At 44.7% G+C, this 17,377-nt stretch overlaps 1 protein-coding gene and 1 non-coding gene across 2 annotated transcripts in view; one reads left to right on the top strand and one right to left on the bottom strand.

The window, feature by feature from the left end:
- Positions 1 to 310: 310 nt before the first annotated feature.
- Positions 311 to 416, bottom strand: LOC111727741. Its single transcript, XR_002775214.1, has one exon. It is a non-coding gene; the product is annotated as a U6 spliceosomal RNA (small nuclear RNA).
- A 13,508-nt stretch (positions 417 to 13,924) lies between these two features.
- The window catches only part of ALOX5AP (arachidonate 5-lipoxygenase activating protein), a 25,300-nt gene continuing 21,847 nt past the window's right edge, over positions 13,925 to 17,377 (top strand). The window contains exon 1 of the mRNA XM_003797606.2: positions 13,925 to 14,042. Within this exon, the coding sequence (XP_003797654.1) occupies positions 13,973 to 14,042 (70 nt within the window). The 5' untranslated portion in view covers positions 13,925 to 13,972. The remainder of the gene's footprint in view (positions 14,043 to 17,377) is intronic.

Below are 17,377 nucleotides of genomic sequence, written 5' to 3'. Positions count from 1 at the left end.
TATTTCATTGATTCATTTCTTCCTTTTTAAAAATTTTAGATTAATATGAGGGTACAGATGATTAGGGTTACATTGTTTGGGTTTGTTGGGTAGAGTCCAAGTTGTAGTTGTATCCTTCACCCAGAGGATGTGCCCTATAACCTTACATTGTGCCTATTAGGCAGGGGCACATCAATCCTCTCCCTCTTCTCCTCTTTCTCCTCTTTCCTCTTCCTAACCCTCACTTGAGTGTAATTGTGTTTTTTCTTGTGTGGGCACGTATTTGTTCATCTACTGGTTTCATATTAGTGTTGTGTACATTGGATACTTGAAAACTATGGAATGTTTCACAAATTTGTATGTCATCCTTGTGCAGGGGCCATGCTAATCTTCTTTGTATTGTTCCAATTTTAGTACATGTGCTGCAAAGCAAGCACTCAATTCTTTTCTATAGAAGTGAAATCTATTCATTATTTGGACTAGTCCAGGACATCTGGTCGTCTTATTTAAGAATCACAGATGGGTAATCATACCATGTTACTACTTAAAATAGAGGCTAAAGCAAACAGGGGAACAAGGGATATGTACTAAGATATTTGGGTACATGGTTTGGCTCTAAAGGCTGACCTGTGAAGAAAGAATGAGTGATAGAGCCTTCTATCACCAAAGCCGGAGATCCTCCAGTCCATACATTTCATGTTTGATTAATATAAATTCCTTTCTTTCTTTATTTTAATTAATTAATTAATTAATTAATTTTTTAAGAGACAGAGTCTCACTTTGTCATTCACAGTAGAATGCTGTGGCGTCACAGCTCACAGCAAACTCTCAGCTCTTGGGCTTAGGCAATTCTCTTACGTCAGCCTCCCGAGTAGCTGGGACTATAGGTGTCCACCACAACACCTTGGCTATTTTTTGTTACAGTTTGGCTGGGGCTGAATTCGAACTTGTCAGCCTTGGTATATGGGGTCAGCGCTCTACTCACTGAGCCATAGGCACCACCCCATAAATTCCTTTCTTGAATGCTTACTAATAGAGTGATTTTTATTTCTATGCAACTCACTTTAACCTCCAAAAATTACTGCTAAGTTGAGTAGACATTTAATTTTTCTTATAGATGCGGTCTCATTATGTTACCTAGGCTGGCCTTCAACTCCTGGGCTCACGCCATCCTTCCACTTCAACCTCTTGAGTAGCTGGAACTCCAGGGACATGCCACCATATCTGGCTAAAAATTTTTTTGAAATTCTTTTTTAAAATCAACTTTCCTGAGACGTAATTCACATAAAATAAACTGTGCCTGTTTCAAGTGAACAGTTTGACAAGTTCTAACAAATGTGGACATCCATGTAACTGTCACCAAAATAAAGACATAGAACATTTTTGTCACCCCAGAAAGGCTCCCTGGTGCCCCTTCCCAGTACCCATCCAGCCCCAGCCCTAGCTCCAGGCCACCCCTGATCTGCTGTCACTATGGATTACACTTCTCTTTCCTAGAGTTTTCTGCAAATGGAATTGGACAGCATTTGCTCTTTTGTGTCTTCTGAGATTCATCTATGCTGTGTGTGTCAGTAGTTTGTTCCTTTTTGTTACTGGATTATTCCACTTTTAGACTGTACCACGATTTGTTCATTCATGCATCTACTAGGGACATTTGAGTTGTGCCCAGTTTGGGGCTATTTTGAATAAAGTTGCTATTAATACAAACATTATAACACAGACCTTTGTGCAGATGTGGGGTGGATATATATCCCACAAAAATTCTGGGTCCTATCTTTGCTGTGAAATTTCTTCGTAGTCTGGCACAGTGAATTATTCCTTCCAAGTTGAAGGACAAATTCTCACATCTTCCCCCTGGTCACAAAGAAAGAGGTACAATGTTTAGTGGAACTGTTTGGATTTTGGAGACATACTACTTTAACCCATGTATTGAATAACCTAAAAAGATACGAGTCTTGAACGAGACCCCAGAGCAGTGGAGGCTCCATAAACTGTGCAGGCTACTCTGCCAATGAACTTCGAGACCCAGTGGTACTGATGTGTCAGTGGCAGATAGAGATGCTTATTTGAACCTTGGGCAGGCCTCTGTTGGTGAGTCCCAGCATAGCACCTAAGGGTTTTGGAGCAAAGCTATGCCATCGTCTGAGGCTAACTGTTCTCTTTATGAGACATGTTTTCTGGCCTGTTGTTGATAATAAACACTGACTGTGTCAACATGAGCCACCATTTGTCAAGTGTGGAGCTGTTTGTCATGAATGAGCGTCATCTGATCTGAACCAGATAGTTGGGGGCACACAGAAGAATTCCCTCATCAAATGCAATATGAGATTAAGTTCAAGTAGGCCCTGCAGGCTCAAATAAGTTGCATGAACAAGTTGAACATGCCCTTGGCCAGTGCTATTGCCAAGGTGACTCTCCCTCTCAATTATATTTATAGCCTCATGAGGAGTTTCCCATACCGGCTGACTGAGGAAATTGGGGCTTGGCTTGCAGGTGTCTGACAGTGTGAGGCACTACCCAAAGTGGCTAGTACAGCAGTGCTCCACTCAGGAATGCTTCGGGAAGCGGAAGTCAGAGCAGTACAGGAGGATGTTCATTTTTCCTAGAAAAAAAGCTGGGCATGGGTACAGATTTATGCTAAATCCTAGACAGTGACTAATGGCTTAATCTGATGGTTGGGAACTTCAAAGAGACATGATTGGAAAACTAGTGACAAGTAGGTCTGGAGAAGAGGCTTATGGAGAAAACTCTCTGAATACAACAAACTAGGAGAATTTGTATGTGCTATGAATACTTACCCAAAGCTGCCAGAGCAGAGAGTAATTTTAATAATAACATAAACAAGGTGATCAGTCCTGACAGCATCACCTAGCCGCTTTCCCAGCTGCCCTGGTCTCTTGCTCACTGGGCTTGCCAGTGTGCTAGCCATGGGGCAGGGCCATAGGTGGACATGGCTATGTGGATTTCCTCTCATCTAATTCCACACCAGCCACTGCTGAGTGCTCAATCTGCCAAGAGTAGAAGTCTATACCCAGACGGCACCATTCCTTGGGTTAGGTGAGGACAAAGGTACCTGGTGGCAGGTTGATCACACTGGACCTCTTCCTTTGTGGAAGGGGTAGCAGTACTTTGTCCCTGGAACAGCCACTTACTCTGGGTTCCTTGTAGTCTGCCTTCCTTGACTACAATGTTTCTGCCAAACCTGCCATCCATGGGCTTAATTTTATTGGCCATGAAATTCCATCCACCACTGCTTCTGACCAAGGAAGCAATTGTATAACACAGGAGTGCAGCAGTGGGATTGTGGACTTCATGGGGGTTATGGTGAAGCAGGTGGTACATTAGCAGAGTGGAATGGGTTTTAAAGGCTCACTTACAGCACCAGCTTCATGATAACACCTTGCCAGTCGGCGGTCATGTCCTCCAGGATTCCATGTGTACTCTAAGTCAGTGACCCATAGGTGATGCCATTGCTCCCGCAGTCAGGATTCGTGGGTCCAGGAATCATGCGGTGAAAATGAGAGTGGCTTTCCTTACTATTACCCGTGGTGTTCCAGCAGTGAATTTCTTCTTTCTATCTCTGCAACCTTCGGCTCTGCTAGTCAAGAAATCTCAGTTTCTATGAGAAACTAAGCTTAGCTTCCATGAAGGAACACAATGATGGTTCCATTAAATTGAAAGATAAGTTTGCCATCTCCTCATGCCAGTGAATCAACAGGCAAAGAAAGGGATTCATTTCCATCTGGGATGGTTGATCCTGTTTACTAAGGGGAAATTGGACTGCCACTACATAGCAGGGGTGAGGAGTATGTACCCCAAGTCCTGTGATGAGTGTCAAAGGAAAATGAAAGCATTCTAGTACAAAGAGGACTGATAATGGGTCAGACCCTACAGGAATGAGGTCATCTCACCAGGCAGGGAACGTGGACCCTTTCAGGTGCTTGTTAAAGGGCAAGGGAATATTGAATGAGTAGTGGAAAGTAACTATAAATGTAAGTTAACAACCACATAACCAGTTTTAGGAATGAGGACTATAAAGGGTGCTGAATTTTTAAATTTTGATATAGATATGTTTGTACATATATACGTATGTATAGGTACATGTACATAAACACACATATATACATTTAGATAGGGTTTCACTCTGTTGCTTATGCTGGAGTGCCATGGCGTCATGATAGCTCACAGCAGCCTCCAACTCTTGGGTTCAAGCAACCCTCCTACCTCAGCCTCCCAAATAGCTGGGAATCCAGACACCTGCCACAACACTCTGGCTAATTTTTCTATTTTTAAGTAGAGACAGGGTCTTGCTCTTGCTCAGGCTGGTCTTGAACTCCTGATCTCAAGCAGTCTTCCTGCCTCAGTCTCCCAGAGTGTTGTGGTTACAGGTGTGGGCCACTGCATCTTGCCCATATTTGTACATATATACACTAGTTTTTTTCTATTTCTCTATTCAATTTCCCTCCCATATTATGACATGATATGTGTTAATAGTACTTAACTTTATGTCTCGGTATTTAAATTACAGTAAGTCAAAAAAGAGAATATGACTCAGTTACAAGCAAAATGAACGTCACCCAAAGATGAATACAGAGATTTGTATCTTCTTTTTGGGAGGGGGTCAGTGTGTTTTCTGTTGGATGAGAGTATTTCATTAGGTTAAGACCAAAGCAAGATTTTGCCACTATCTTCTTGGAAAATGAAACTGGAATGGTTGAAGGGGTGTGTGTGGATGCTGGGGGCGGCACAAGGTGGACCATGGTGTGTAGTAGACATGTGTCACATCAACTTGCCTGGGCTGGAGCCATGTTTCCCCAAATTCCCTTCCCTGTATACTTCTGGATTAGTGCAGGCCATGGGAGACATTTCATATCAGTTAGGAAGGTGAAAATGGAGAAGCAACTTCTTTTTAGGCTCACTGGGCCAGGCAGGGCACAGGGTTCTGCCACACACTGTCGATAATCTGACAGCTTAATTGGGTGGCTTAGGACAGTGGCTGAACCCACAGCTCTTCCAGCTTCTTCCAGAAAACCCTTCCGTGTCTCTACTGCCCTGTGCTGAGGGGCTCAGATTCTCCTGCAGGAAGTCTCCTTCACTGAAGTTGGCGCTTCACGTCAGGGGTAGGCACAGGTTCCAGCCTGTTCTGTGTTATTCATATTCATTGATTTTGGTAATAGGTCAGCCTTGACGTTTTGGGTTGTTCTGGCTTCCTACACTTTGTGTCCCTCTTTCCTTCCTGGTAGCCTGTTCTTTGGAGTTTGGCCTTCAGCTCTGGCATGGTAACGGTAGACTCACGGTCAGGGTTGAATTGTGCCCACCTTTGAAAGATATATGGAAGTCCTAACCCGCAGGGCTTCAGAATGCGGTATTATTTGGAAATACGGTCATTGTAAATTTAATTAAGACGAGGTCCTATGGGGGTAGTGTAGGCCCCTATGTCAATATAACTGCTGTCCTTACACTATGGTCATGTGAAAAATGAGATGATACCAGGTGAAAACAAGAGGTGTCACACCATGTGACACATGTGGTGATGAGGACAGAGACTGAACGCCAAGGATCATTATCAGAAGCCAGGAGAAGGCAAGGAAGAATCCTTCCCCACAGATTTTAGAGGGAGTACACCCCTGCTTACACCCACAAGGTCAAGTCCTTATAACAAGTCCCTTTGAAATGTGTGTATATATACTTAGAAGTATATAAAATAGCTTCCAGTGGTTCTATCTTCTCTGGGCAAATCATGACTGATCTAGAACACGTATTTTCATTTCTTTTGAAGAAATAGCTCAGTGGAGTTGCTACGGTAGATGGGATGGTAAGTGCATGTTAAGTTTTCAAGAAATGGCCAAATCTTTCTAACATGTTGCCATTTTTATATTTACCATTTTACATTCCCATTCACCAGTAGTGGACGAGAGTTCCCGTTGCCCCACACCCTCACTAACAGTTTAATACATGAATATTGTGACCTTATTGTGGTTTTAATTTGTATTTCCCTGATGACTAATGATGTTTAACATCTTTTCATCCACCTATGGTAATATAGGAAATATGTGTATATTCTGGATATAAATTCTTTGTCAGATTTGTACCGCAAATATTTTATCCCTGCCTGTGGCTTGCCTTTTATTTTCCTAATGGCGTCTTTTGAAGGGTAGAATATACATACATATATATATATATTTATATATATTTTTTTTCTTTGAGACAGAGTCTCACTATGTCACCCTGGGTAGAGTGTTATGACATCACAGCTCACAGCAACCTCAAACTCTTGGGTTTAAGTGATTCTCTTGCCTCAGCCTCCCAAGTAGCTGGGACTACAGGTGCCTCCCACAATGCCCAGCTATTTTTTTGTTGCAGTTGTCATTGTTTAGCTGGCCTGGGCCAGGTTTGAACCCACCAGCCTTGGTGTATGTGGCTGGTGCTGTAACTGCTGTGCTAATGGATGCTGAGCCAGAAGTTTTATATTTTGATGAAGTCTAATTTATTGATTTTTTTTCTTATACGGTTCGTGCTTTTTGTGTTATCTAAAAAATATTTGCCTTATTCATGATTGTGAAGACTTTCTCCTGTGTTTCCTTTCAGAAGCTTTACATTTTTAGCTTTTCTGTTTAGGTTTAAGACTCACTTCTAGTTGTAGTGTGTGTGAGTTTTGGGAAGAGCCAAGTTTCACTTTCTTTCCCCTACGAATATCCAGTTGTCCTAACATCCGTTAAAAAGCCTTTCCTTTCCCCATTGAATTACTTTGTAAAAAATCAGCTGAATATATATGAGCATCCCAAGTTTTAATCCTGCTAGAACTGAATGTTTCTGAGGCGGGTCGTGCCCAACACTGACCTTTCCATAGAGGGCCCACAAGGTGGGGAATCCAGGTCCAACCTTCGTTTCCATACACAGCATACTGAACAGGGTTTTCCATTCTTAGGAATCACTTGTGTCCTTTTCCTACAAACTCAAAAACAGTATACTTTGTTGTATGTATTTGTTGTAGGAAAGAGAAGAGCTTATGTGAATACTATGTGGGTTTTCTGCTGCCTGTTGTGTGAATGGCTGTGGACTCTCTTTTCTTTGCTTGCTTTGCACTGGTATGACCAACTTACAACTTAAGATTCTAGAGAATGGAGGTCAAATCCTTAAAGCACCTAACTCAGTGTCCTGAACATGTGTGGAATTTAATCAATAGCGCTTGAGGTTACAGTAATTCACTCTTTCTTCCTCATCTACAGAATGGCATGAGGATTCATCTCAATTTAGTTGGATTCAATTCAGAACGAGGGGTTATCACAGAAGGAAAGGCCATGTGATTGTGGCCAGGGTAGGAGAAATAACACTTTAACCAGGCTGACTTGCTTCTTTCAAAGACTATCATCGTGAGACATCTGGAACAGCTCATGGCTGATATCTTTGTTCATATCACTTATCTTTCAGGTCAGTATTGCTCTGAATATTCTTTAGGCTAATTGAAATGAAGAGGACTGCTGATATTTGTGCTACATCTCTTTGCCCCACCTGGCATTGACCCCACCTCATGTTCCCTCTCCCTCACACCTGTGTATAGGCAAATCCTTGTCCTGATGAGCACAGGGGCAACCTTAAATGGGAAGTGATGTCGTGAGATGGCAACATGTGCCCTGAAGTGAGGATGAAGGATACACGAATGTCATTGCCTGACAGCCAGGCATGATGGCCTCATGTTGCCATGGTGATGGAGGCGTGTTTACGCCAAATATATGGGCAGCTCCCATGCTTTTAATAGCAGCTGGTCAGTGCCACTACCATCCTGAATTGTTGCCCCCTTGAGTTGCTACTTGGCCCCAGCTGTCCTGATCTCTATTGACAAATGGTTGTCCTTCACAGTGAAACTACTAACAGTACTCTAATTAATGAATGTGCTAATTATCCTTCCTTACTCCCAGCACATTTGTCTAACTAACCTGTCACACACAGATCAGCCCAGCATATGCGTTATTACTGAGGGCAACGGGAGCAGGGGTAGGATGGGAGGGCCGTGCACACAGCCTTGTGGCTGTGGGATGTCTCTGGTTAAATTACCTTTACAAATGGTCAGGTGTCTTGGGGATATGCTGTTTCCCATGAAGTATATATGTTTACCTTTTTTTCCTTTGTAAAAACCTCTCTTCGGGGCTGCAGGACCATTGCTCAATTGGCTATCCTATGGGGGCACTGCCAAGAACAGGTGCAGAAGGATCAGGGGAATTCAAGTTCTAAAAAGGATTCCAGTAGCAGCACTTAGGGAGTTTAAACCCCAGACTTAGAGGCTGGACTGGCCTGGGTTTGAACCCTTCTTCTGTTCCTTGCTACTTGTATGTTCTTAGCCACATTTGTTAAACTTCTCTGAACCTCAGTTTTACCTTTTGGGCAATGGGGGAATAATTTGTCCCCCCAAGGCTTGCATTGAGGAGCAAATGTGAAGCCCTGGGTGCAGTCCAGGCACAAGCTAGGTCCCCAGCCCCAGCCGCTTGGTGCCTTGGGACGCTGGCTGTGTTTGGCTCACCCAGGGCGGCTGTGGGCACCTTGTGTGGGATCCGCAGGTTGGCTGTATTCCCCCCACTCACCCCTCCCTGTGCCTCTCGTCTTTTTTTTCCTGTCTCAGCAGCTTTCTATTGAGATGAATGGCATTTCCAGGTTTCACCTCTGATAAGTGTTCCTCTGCATGCAGCCGGAATCTTAATGTGCTCTCTGTAATTTAATGGCCATCTCGGCTGACTATTAACAGGCTTCTCACAGGTGAAGTGGGCTCGCAGCGCCAGATGGGCCCCTGCACGTGCTCACCATGATGCTGGTGGGTGGGGTGACTCCAAGGAGCTCAGAGGGGGTGCCCTTGAACCCCCCGCAGGCTCCTTCTGGGGATTCTAACGTGAAAACTACTGGACCTTTTTCTCCCTCGGTGTGTCCTGTGGGTGCTGTTTTCCATGTGCCGACACATCGGCACGTATCTGCACACCATGAACATGAACACCAGCATAGGAAGGAGATGGGGATGAGCTTGGAAGGCAGCAGGGTGTAAGATAGGGAAACTTCTTTCAAAACCGGCAATTTTAATATGAGATTTAGGTGATGGACACTAGTAAATACTCAGCACCCCTAATATTTCTTTAGGGATCAGGCCCCTCAACAATATGCTGACTGTGGGAACTACCAGGTTCTTCGTTCTCCTGCCATTGCTTGACCTCCCAGGAACGGGCACCTGGCCAGCCCGGGGCAGCAAGGCGATCCTAAGTGTTTAGATGATAGAAATCAGTCCGTGACAGATGGCAGAAGCTGTAGCTGTGACATTTCAGAGTTCTAGGTGGAGATATATTCTACCGTTTGGAGAACAGAGAACTTCACAGAGAGATTAAGTCTGACATGTTAAGAGAAGCTGAAGAGAGAGAGAGGTAAAAAGAGGGGTGGAGAGAGAGGGGTAAAGAAAGGAGAGGATGGGGAAAGCAAAGAGAGAGAGAGAGAAAACCGCCTGGTTCCAAGACCCAGCCACATTTTTGCTCTTTTCAATTTTGTGTTGCTTAGTTATTTTGGATTCTTTGAGCCAAGATATTTTCTTTTTGCCCAAGTTAGTTTGAGCTAAATTTCTGTTGCTTGTCGCTGGTTAGAACTAGACTACTTTTTTTTTTTAATGATGAAGTCTTGCTCTGTCACCCAGGCTGGAGTGCTCTGGTGTGATCATAGCTCATGGAAGCCTTTCAACTCCTGAGCTTAAGTGATCCTCCTCCCTCAGCCTCTCAAAGTGCTGGGATTACAGGCATAAGCCTTCCGTACCCAGCCCATGAACTACTTTTTAAGGAACTGACCTTCATTTCTCAGGCATTGCCACTAATACATGGTGAGTATTAGAGGGCTAACTCTTAGTCAAGTACGGTGGCTCATACCTGTAATCCTAGCACTTTAGGAGTCCAAGGCAGGAGGACTGTTTGAATCCAAGAATTCAAGACCAGCCTGGAGAACATAGCAATACTTCAGTCTCTACAAAAGAAAAAATGATCAGCCAATTGTGATGGTACCTGCTCATAGTCCCAGCTACATAGGAGGCTGAGCTGGGATTATCATCTGAACCCTAGAGTTTGCAGCTACAGTGAGCTACGATTGTGCTGCTGTATTCCAGCATAGGCGATAGAGCAAGATCCTGTCTCAAAAAAAAAAAAAAAAAATAGGTTGACTCTTTATGGATATTCAAACTTCTTGGCTATCAAAACTTAAATATCCCCTAAAATGTACCAAACTGCATGAGATGAGATGAGATGAAATCTCACTAAGTATACAAATCTTGCTAGTACTAAGCCTTGTAAGCAGTCCTGTAATAACTTTGTGGTGATTAATTTTATGTCAGTTTGGCTGGGCTGAAGAATGCCCAGATAGCTGGTCAAACTTTATTTCTGGGTGTGTCTGTGAGGGTGTTTCCAGAACAGATTAGCATTTGAATCAGTACTTTGAGTAAAGATCTACCCTCACCACTATGGACAGGCACCGTCCAATCCATTGAGGGCCCCATAGAAGAAAAAGGGGGCAGAAGGGTGAATTCACTCCTCTTCCTGAGCTGGGATGTCCATCCATCTTCTCCTGGAGCTCCTGCTTGTCCAGCTTTTGCACTCAGAATGGGCCTTGTGCCATGTCCTCCCTGATCATCAGGCCTTGGAACCCAGCCTGCTGTATGCTACCAGCTTTCCTTGGTCTCCAGCTTGCAGATGGCAAATCATGGGACTTTGTGGTCTTCCTGTATGCATTAATTTCTCTATGAAGCTCCTCTTATGTATGAGTGTGCTTATGTTGGCAGCACTGTACAAACAATTCAGAAATATTTCCTAACCTTGGTATATCAGTGTCTCACAGCTGTGTTTGTGTCGATGTGTGACGGTGTCTTGCTGAGCTTATATTAGAGCAAAAGTCAAGCATTACATTTCTTGTTCAACTTGGCAAGAGTGGAAGTGAAATCAGGGACATTTTAATACAACTTTGTGGGGATAATGCCATGAAGAAAATAGTAGTGTGAAAATGAATTAAATGTTTTTCTGAGGGGAGAGAAAGCATCACTGATGACGAGAGGTCAGGGCGACCAGTAATGAGCAGAACTAATGAAAACATTACAAAAATTTGTTGAAATGGTGTCAAGATCATCAGCTGACTGTGAGAAGCATAGCAGATCAAGTAAACATTGATAGAGAAACAGGAAAATTCTAACTGAAAATCTGGGAATGAGAAAGAAGGTACAAAAATGGTCCCAAAGGAGCTCACTGATGAACAAAAGCAAAGAAGAGTTGAAGCTTACCAAGACCTTTTGGAGACCCAAGAAGACATTTTGGGCTGTGCTGTCACTAGTGATGAAACATGGGTGTTCCGATACGACCCTGAAACAAAGTATTAGTGCACAGTAGAAGGCAGGTAATTCTCTACAACCAAAACAGTTCCGTCAGTCCAAATCAAGAGTCAAAATGACATTGCTAACCTTTTTTGATATCAGAGGGATTTTTCATTATGAATTTATACCAACTGGACAAGCAGGTAACGAAGTTTACTACTTGGAAGTACTAAAAATGCTGCATGAAAAAGATGAGAATGACCTGAACTTGTCACCGACAACTCCTGCCTGGCTCTTGCATCATGACAGTGCGCCAGCTCACACTGTCGGTGAGGGACTTTTTACTCAGTAAACAAATAACTGTATTGGAACATCCTTCCCGCTCACCTGATCCCTCAATGACTTTTTTCCTTTACCTGAAGAGAAAGGAAATGTTGAAAGGAAACCATTTTTGATGACATTCAGGACATCAAGGGTAATACCACAATAGCTCTGCTGGCCATTCCAGAAAAAGAGTTCCACAAATGCTTTGAAGGATGGACGAGGCACTGGGGAGCTTCCCAAGGGAGGACTTGGACTGTTGTGATATTCAGCAGCGAGGTACTATGCATGTAGCACTTTTTCTAAGATGAGCTTACAAACTTAATTGCCAGACCTTGTATACACACACACACACACACACACACACACGCACACATATATGTATATTTGTTCTGTTTCTGTTTCTCATGAAAGCCGTGGCTAACATAAATTCTATACCCTCAGGTACTCAGAGAGCATCCCCTGCCCTAGCTCTTGGCTCCAGCATTTCCAACTCTGCACATTGCCTCCATCAACCTCTCTCTCAAAGTTGTATCCTGGACACCCAAGCCGGCCTCTGCCACCTTGCACATGAGGGTGTGAACTCTTCTGGCCTCTCCCATGCTGAGCTGCATCTTTTTGTCACCACTAATTACAGCAGCCCACATTCTCTTTCTACGTGAAGTTTTGATAAACAGCACCTCTTAATCAAGGCCATATAGTTGAGTCCAGGACAGAGATTTCAGGAATCTCTGAGGGACTGCTATACACACTGAGAAAACTGCCTTGTAGAAATGTGGTCCCCAACCCTGGGCCATGGACTGGTACTTGTCTGTGGCCTGTTAGGAACAGGGCTGCACAGCAGTACGTGAACAGCGGGACCAGCTAGTGAAGCTTCATCTGTGTCTATAGCCACTCCCCATTGCGCTCATCACTGCCTGAGCTCTGCCTCCTGTCACTTCAGTGAGGGCATCACACTCTCATGGAAGCTCCAACCCTACTGTACACTGTGCATGTGAGGGATCTAGGTTGCATGCTCCTTATGAGAGTCTAATCCCCCCACCCCTTGTCCACGGAAAAATTATCTTCCATGAAACCAGTCCCTGGTGTCAAAAAGTTGGGGACCACTGCAGTAGAATACCAGAAACTCAGGCGACCCTCTAGCCCACCCAGCAGGCTCACTCTTACATCTGCTCATGTTTTCAAAACTGCAAAAAGGGTTTCAGCCTAGGTCCACTTGCTCCTTTCACAAAGATCCAATTATCGAGATACCCAGAGTTGCCAAGGAAGATAGGAATGTTTCGGAAACAGACGCTTTGTTGGGAGAAGGGGAGTAGATGCCTTAAATCCGTCTCCCTGATCTCCTAATCTCCATCACGGGCTTTTAAAAGAGTGGCCTCCTTGGGGCAGGTTGTGGGGGATGGTGAATTTGGAGGTCTGTAAGTCTTCCCAGAGGCCTTCAGAATCTCAGCTCCTTTGTTCTACAGAACATCCACCATTTCTAGGAAATAACTCAGAAGGTCAAATAGTTAAGGGGGAAAATTATTAAAAACCATATAGGAATCATTGAAATTTGTTCAGAGAGCAGGTTACACTCAGACAGCACAGCTCCTCTTCTCTTCTTATTAAGTTGGAAAGAATTTCAGGGAAGGTGTTTCTGTAATTCCTGCAGAAAAGCCAGTTGTGCGTTTAACACTCTCTGTTTGAAAGTTTTCCTCGGGGTCGCCTGTAACTCCTCGCTGCTCCTTACCTAAACCTTTTGGTTTCATTTTAATTCTTTGGTTTAATCCATTTACTCCTTTCATTCCTATTTTCCCGCAGAAATGGAGACATCCCTGTTTCATCATCCTTTCTTCCTTCCAGCCTTATGTGGCTGCCACTCTGGGCCCTACTATGTGTTAAGTGCTCATTTCTGTCCTGGAATTCAAGGGAAAAAAGGATAGTACTAAGGACATAGATCATTTTGGTGATCTATAAATAAAACAAAAATTTCGTTTTTCTTTCCCTTCTTCCTCTTTGCTCATGTCAGAGATGACAGCGCCTCCCAGATTCTCTGCTCTCTGCCCCGGGTTCATGCTGGGCAGGGTCTTGGGTCCAGGATTCATTCTGGGACAGTGTTCTGTGACAAGGCAGTGTGCCAGCTCCCCCCCTCCCAAGCCCTGCTTCTCCTGGCAGGTCACGCTGATCAACAGACAGGGCACTTTGTGGCTAGTTAAAAAAAGGCGAGGACGACGAAGGCGGCACTGGGTAATTGTGCTGGAGAGCTTGGGCCATCCTAATGATGAAAGGCAGAGTGCAGACTCTCACTTCCCCTTCCTGCTCAGGGCAGGCTGCCGTGCCAGAGCCACAGCTGTCCTCACTGGAGAGCCTGAAGCTAACATGGATCAAGAAACTGTGGGCAGTGTTGTCCTCTTGGCCATCGTCACCCTTATCAGCGTGGTCCAGAACGGTAAGGGAAGCCCCTCACTTCGGAAGCATCAGAAGGATAGATTTTGTCTAATGATTGTTTGGAGGTCAGGCTTAGGGAGGTGTGTGTGTGTGTCTGTGCATACACGTATGCACACCTTTGCCTTGTCTCTAATTTTTTTTATTTGAATGTATATAGATGTGTGTATTTCTGAGAATTTGGGCTTTTCTTCCTCCTGGTTTTTCACTTTAGAGCTGAGGACTAGTCCCAGTCACAGAGTCAGGGAGGCAACTTGAGCTTTGTCAAAACACTGAAGTGTCTACAGTCAGCATTTTAAATTTCTTATTTTGTTGTTTTTACTTTTAGAAAGGATCTTACTCTGTCACCCTGGCTGGAGTGCAGTGGGACCATCTCAGCTCACTGCAGACTTGAACTCCTGGGCTCTAGCGATCCTCCTGCCTCAGCCTACTGGGTAGTTGGGACACTGCAGGTGTCCACGACCACACTGGCTAATTTTTTAATATCTTAAATCCCTGGCCTCAAATGATTCCTCCTGCCTTGGCCTCCCAAAGTGCTGGGATTACAGGTGTGAGCCACTGTGCTTAGCCATAACCAACATTTTAACTATTAATTAATGTGGCCTGGGAAGGAGGGGATGGCCAGGAGCCTGGAAGGATGACATGAGACCCAAATTCACTCAGACACTTATCTGCAGGGCAAGCGAGGTTACCAGTTGGTCATTGCACGCTTATAAAAAAGAAGAATTTGTGAGAGGTGAAGGAGAAATCACCTTATTTTTCTTCTGTATTGCTCTTTTCTTTCTTTTGGAGGAACATGATTTTTGTAATAACTTCTTTTTCTCTAGCAATGTGTAATTTTCAGAGGATTTTTAATTCATTAATATACTTACTAAGAGAGACGGAGAAAGGAAAATCTTTTTAGGGCTTTGCATGTCCAGTGCAGTAAATCTGGGTATCTGCAGATCTGACAAAGGCAGAAATGTGCACAACTACCTCCTTAAAGTCCCGAGTTAGGACTGCCTCAGACTGGTTTTATAAGTCTTTCCAATGGCTTGACATGATAGTTTATTAAGATGGAGGAAAAAGGAGGGGGAAGAATTACCGAGGGCAGTTGCTATCACTTGGTGGCAATTACTGAACATTGCCTCTGTCACACTTTGGACCTTTGAGTATTTAATCACTTTGGGATGTCCTGATAGTTCCCTTCATCTTGCGTGTGGATGGATGCTGGGAATTTAGCCTTCAGGGCACAGAACTGGGCTTCCCAGGGGCCTTCCGCACCAGGGAGGCCCAACTTTGCACGTAAAGTCCAAAAGTTTGTGGGCTTCTGACCCAAACATTTCTTTACCAGACCAAACACCATGGAGTTGCAGCTCAGAGAGGGAACAAATAGCTTATTTCGGCTGTCATTCTTCACACCATTGTTATTTTATACAGAGCTTCCTTGGCTCTGGAAACTGGCAAGGGATTCCAACCTGCACCCCCCCCCCTACAGAGCCCCTGTCTGCTCCAGGCAAGGTCCTGAGCCCATGGGGATAGAAAATCATACAAGACGGCTGTGATTCCTGCCTTCAAGGAGAGGAAAGGTCAACCTGAATGACCCAGCCCATCTCTGCAGAGGCAGTTGCATGGGTGGGTGGGTGGGCAGCACTCGTGTAGCTCTGGGTGGGGTCTTCCCTTTGGCTCTTCCCCCATACTCCTGTATTTTAACTTAATATAACATTGGTGGACAGGGGTCCTCATGCCCTCTTACCGGCTTATGCAATGGGGACTGAGTGCAGCTGGGGGCTGGAATCTATTCTCTCTGGCCTGCTCTTAGCACAAAGCCTAGGTGGACAGCCACAGAGCTCTCTGTTGCGAGGACAGAGTCTCTTCACTTCTGCTAACTGAGATGCCCTAGAGGCCTGGCCTTGGTATGTCCCGAGAACTCTGGGCTTTCCCACAGTGGTCTAGCACACCCTGACCAGACTTGAGGTGGGTAGTAAGGTTTCTGATTATTTTTGGAAGACAGGACCAAGTCTTCTTCTGTGGTACAAGTGGGGAGAAGAGGTGGGATTAAAGATGGCCAAGTGTCTGAGTCTTGACAACCACAATCTGAAGATCTAGACCACTGGTTCATCTAAGCCCAAGAACTGGAGGTTGCTGTGAGCTGTGACGCCACAGCACTCTACCAAGAGTGACAAAGTGAGACTCTGGCTCTAAACAAACAAACAAACAAACAAAACCTTGGAAAAAGTTGGGAGATAGTGCCCTACTTGTTTTCAAGGGTGAGTTTTTGGGCAATCTCAAAGATCCATATTTGCAATTCTAATTAACCTCAGTGTTGCCACCATCGGCCTACCTTGCAGAGTTTAAAAAAAATATGCAAAGTCTGTACCTTTCTTCCCTCACACCTCAAAGTGCTATTCTGAACCCTTCCTGTTAGTTTTGAAAAATATTTCCATGTTGTTACCAGGTACTGCATACTGTGTCCCAAGACAATGAGGTTTAGTTCCACACACGGCCAGCATGGGGTTGGGCTCTGCTCTCTTGGTAAATGACATGAGCCCAATTCCCTGGGGGTAGGTAGAGCTGGTCTGCCTGGTTCAACTTCCTTTTTGGCCTTTCAAACACTTGTCAGTCATCAAGACCTTTGAACATGTGGCCCTCTTCCAGTTCCATCCAGCAGAATGGAGATTTGGAAAAACAGAACACAAGTTTAAAATGCATGGTTTTAGGCTTGGCTCTCCATAGCACAGTGGTTACGGAGCCAGCCACATACACCAAGGGTGCCGGGTTGGAACCTGGCCCGGGCCAGCTAAGCAACAATGACAACTGCAACAAAAAATAGCTGAGCGTTGTGGCAGGCACCTGTAGTCCCAGCTACTTGGGAGTCTGAGACAAGAGAATCTCTTAAGCCTGAGAATTTGAGCTTGCTGTGAGCTGTGACACCATAGCATTCTCCTGAGGGCAACATAGTGACACTCTGTCTCAAACAAACAAACAAATAAATAAATAAATAAAATAAAATACATGGTTTTAAGAAACCTGGACCAAATCTATCAAGGCCAGCTTCCCCTGGAGCACAGAGAGATGTAATGCCTATGAGTAGCAGGCAGAGTGCCTCCACCCTCTCTTGCCCAGGAGGTGCAAACTTGGGGAACACACTGTACTCCGAGAAGGTGGTTTTCATAGGAAACCATGCTAAAAAGATTAGGAGGAGACAAGAGCCTCAGGGAGGGGCTTGGGTTGCTGAGCCCAGGTAGTGATGGTAGGAGAGGGGTGTCCACTCTGGCTGGGGGAAGGTGGCAGGTGTCAGCATCATCCTCTCTCCACCAGGGGAAGAGACCTTCTCCAAGTTTCCTTTGGGGATATCAC

This window comes from Otolemur garnettii, unplaced genomic scaffold, assembly GCF_000181295.1.
Source record: "Otolemur garnettii isolate 467f Iridium unplaced genomic scaffold, OtoGar3 scaffold00120, whole genome shotgun sequence".
Lineage (NCBI taxonomy): Eukaryota > Metazoa > Chordata > Mammalia > Primates > Galagidae > Otolemur > Otolemur garnettii.
This window is presented reverse-complemented; position numbering and strand designations above follow the sequence as displayed.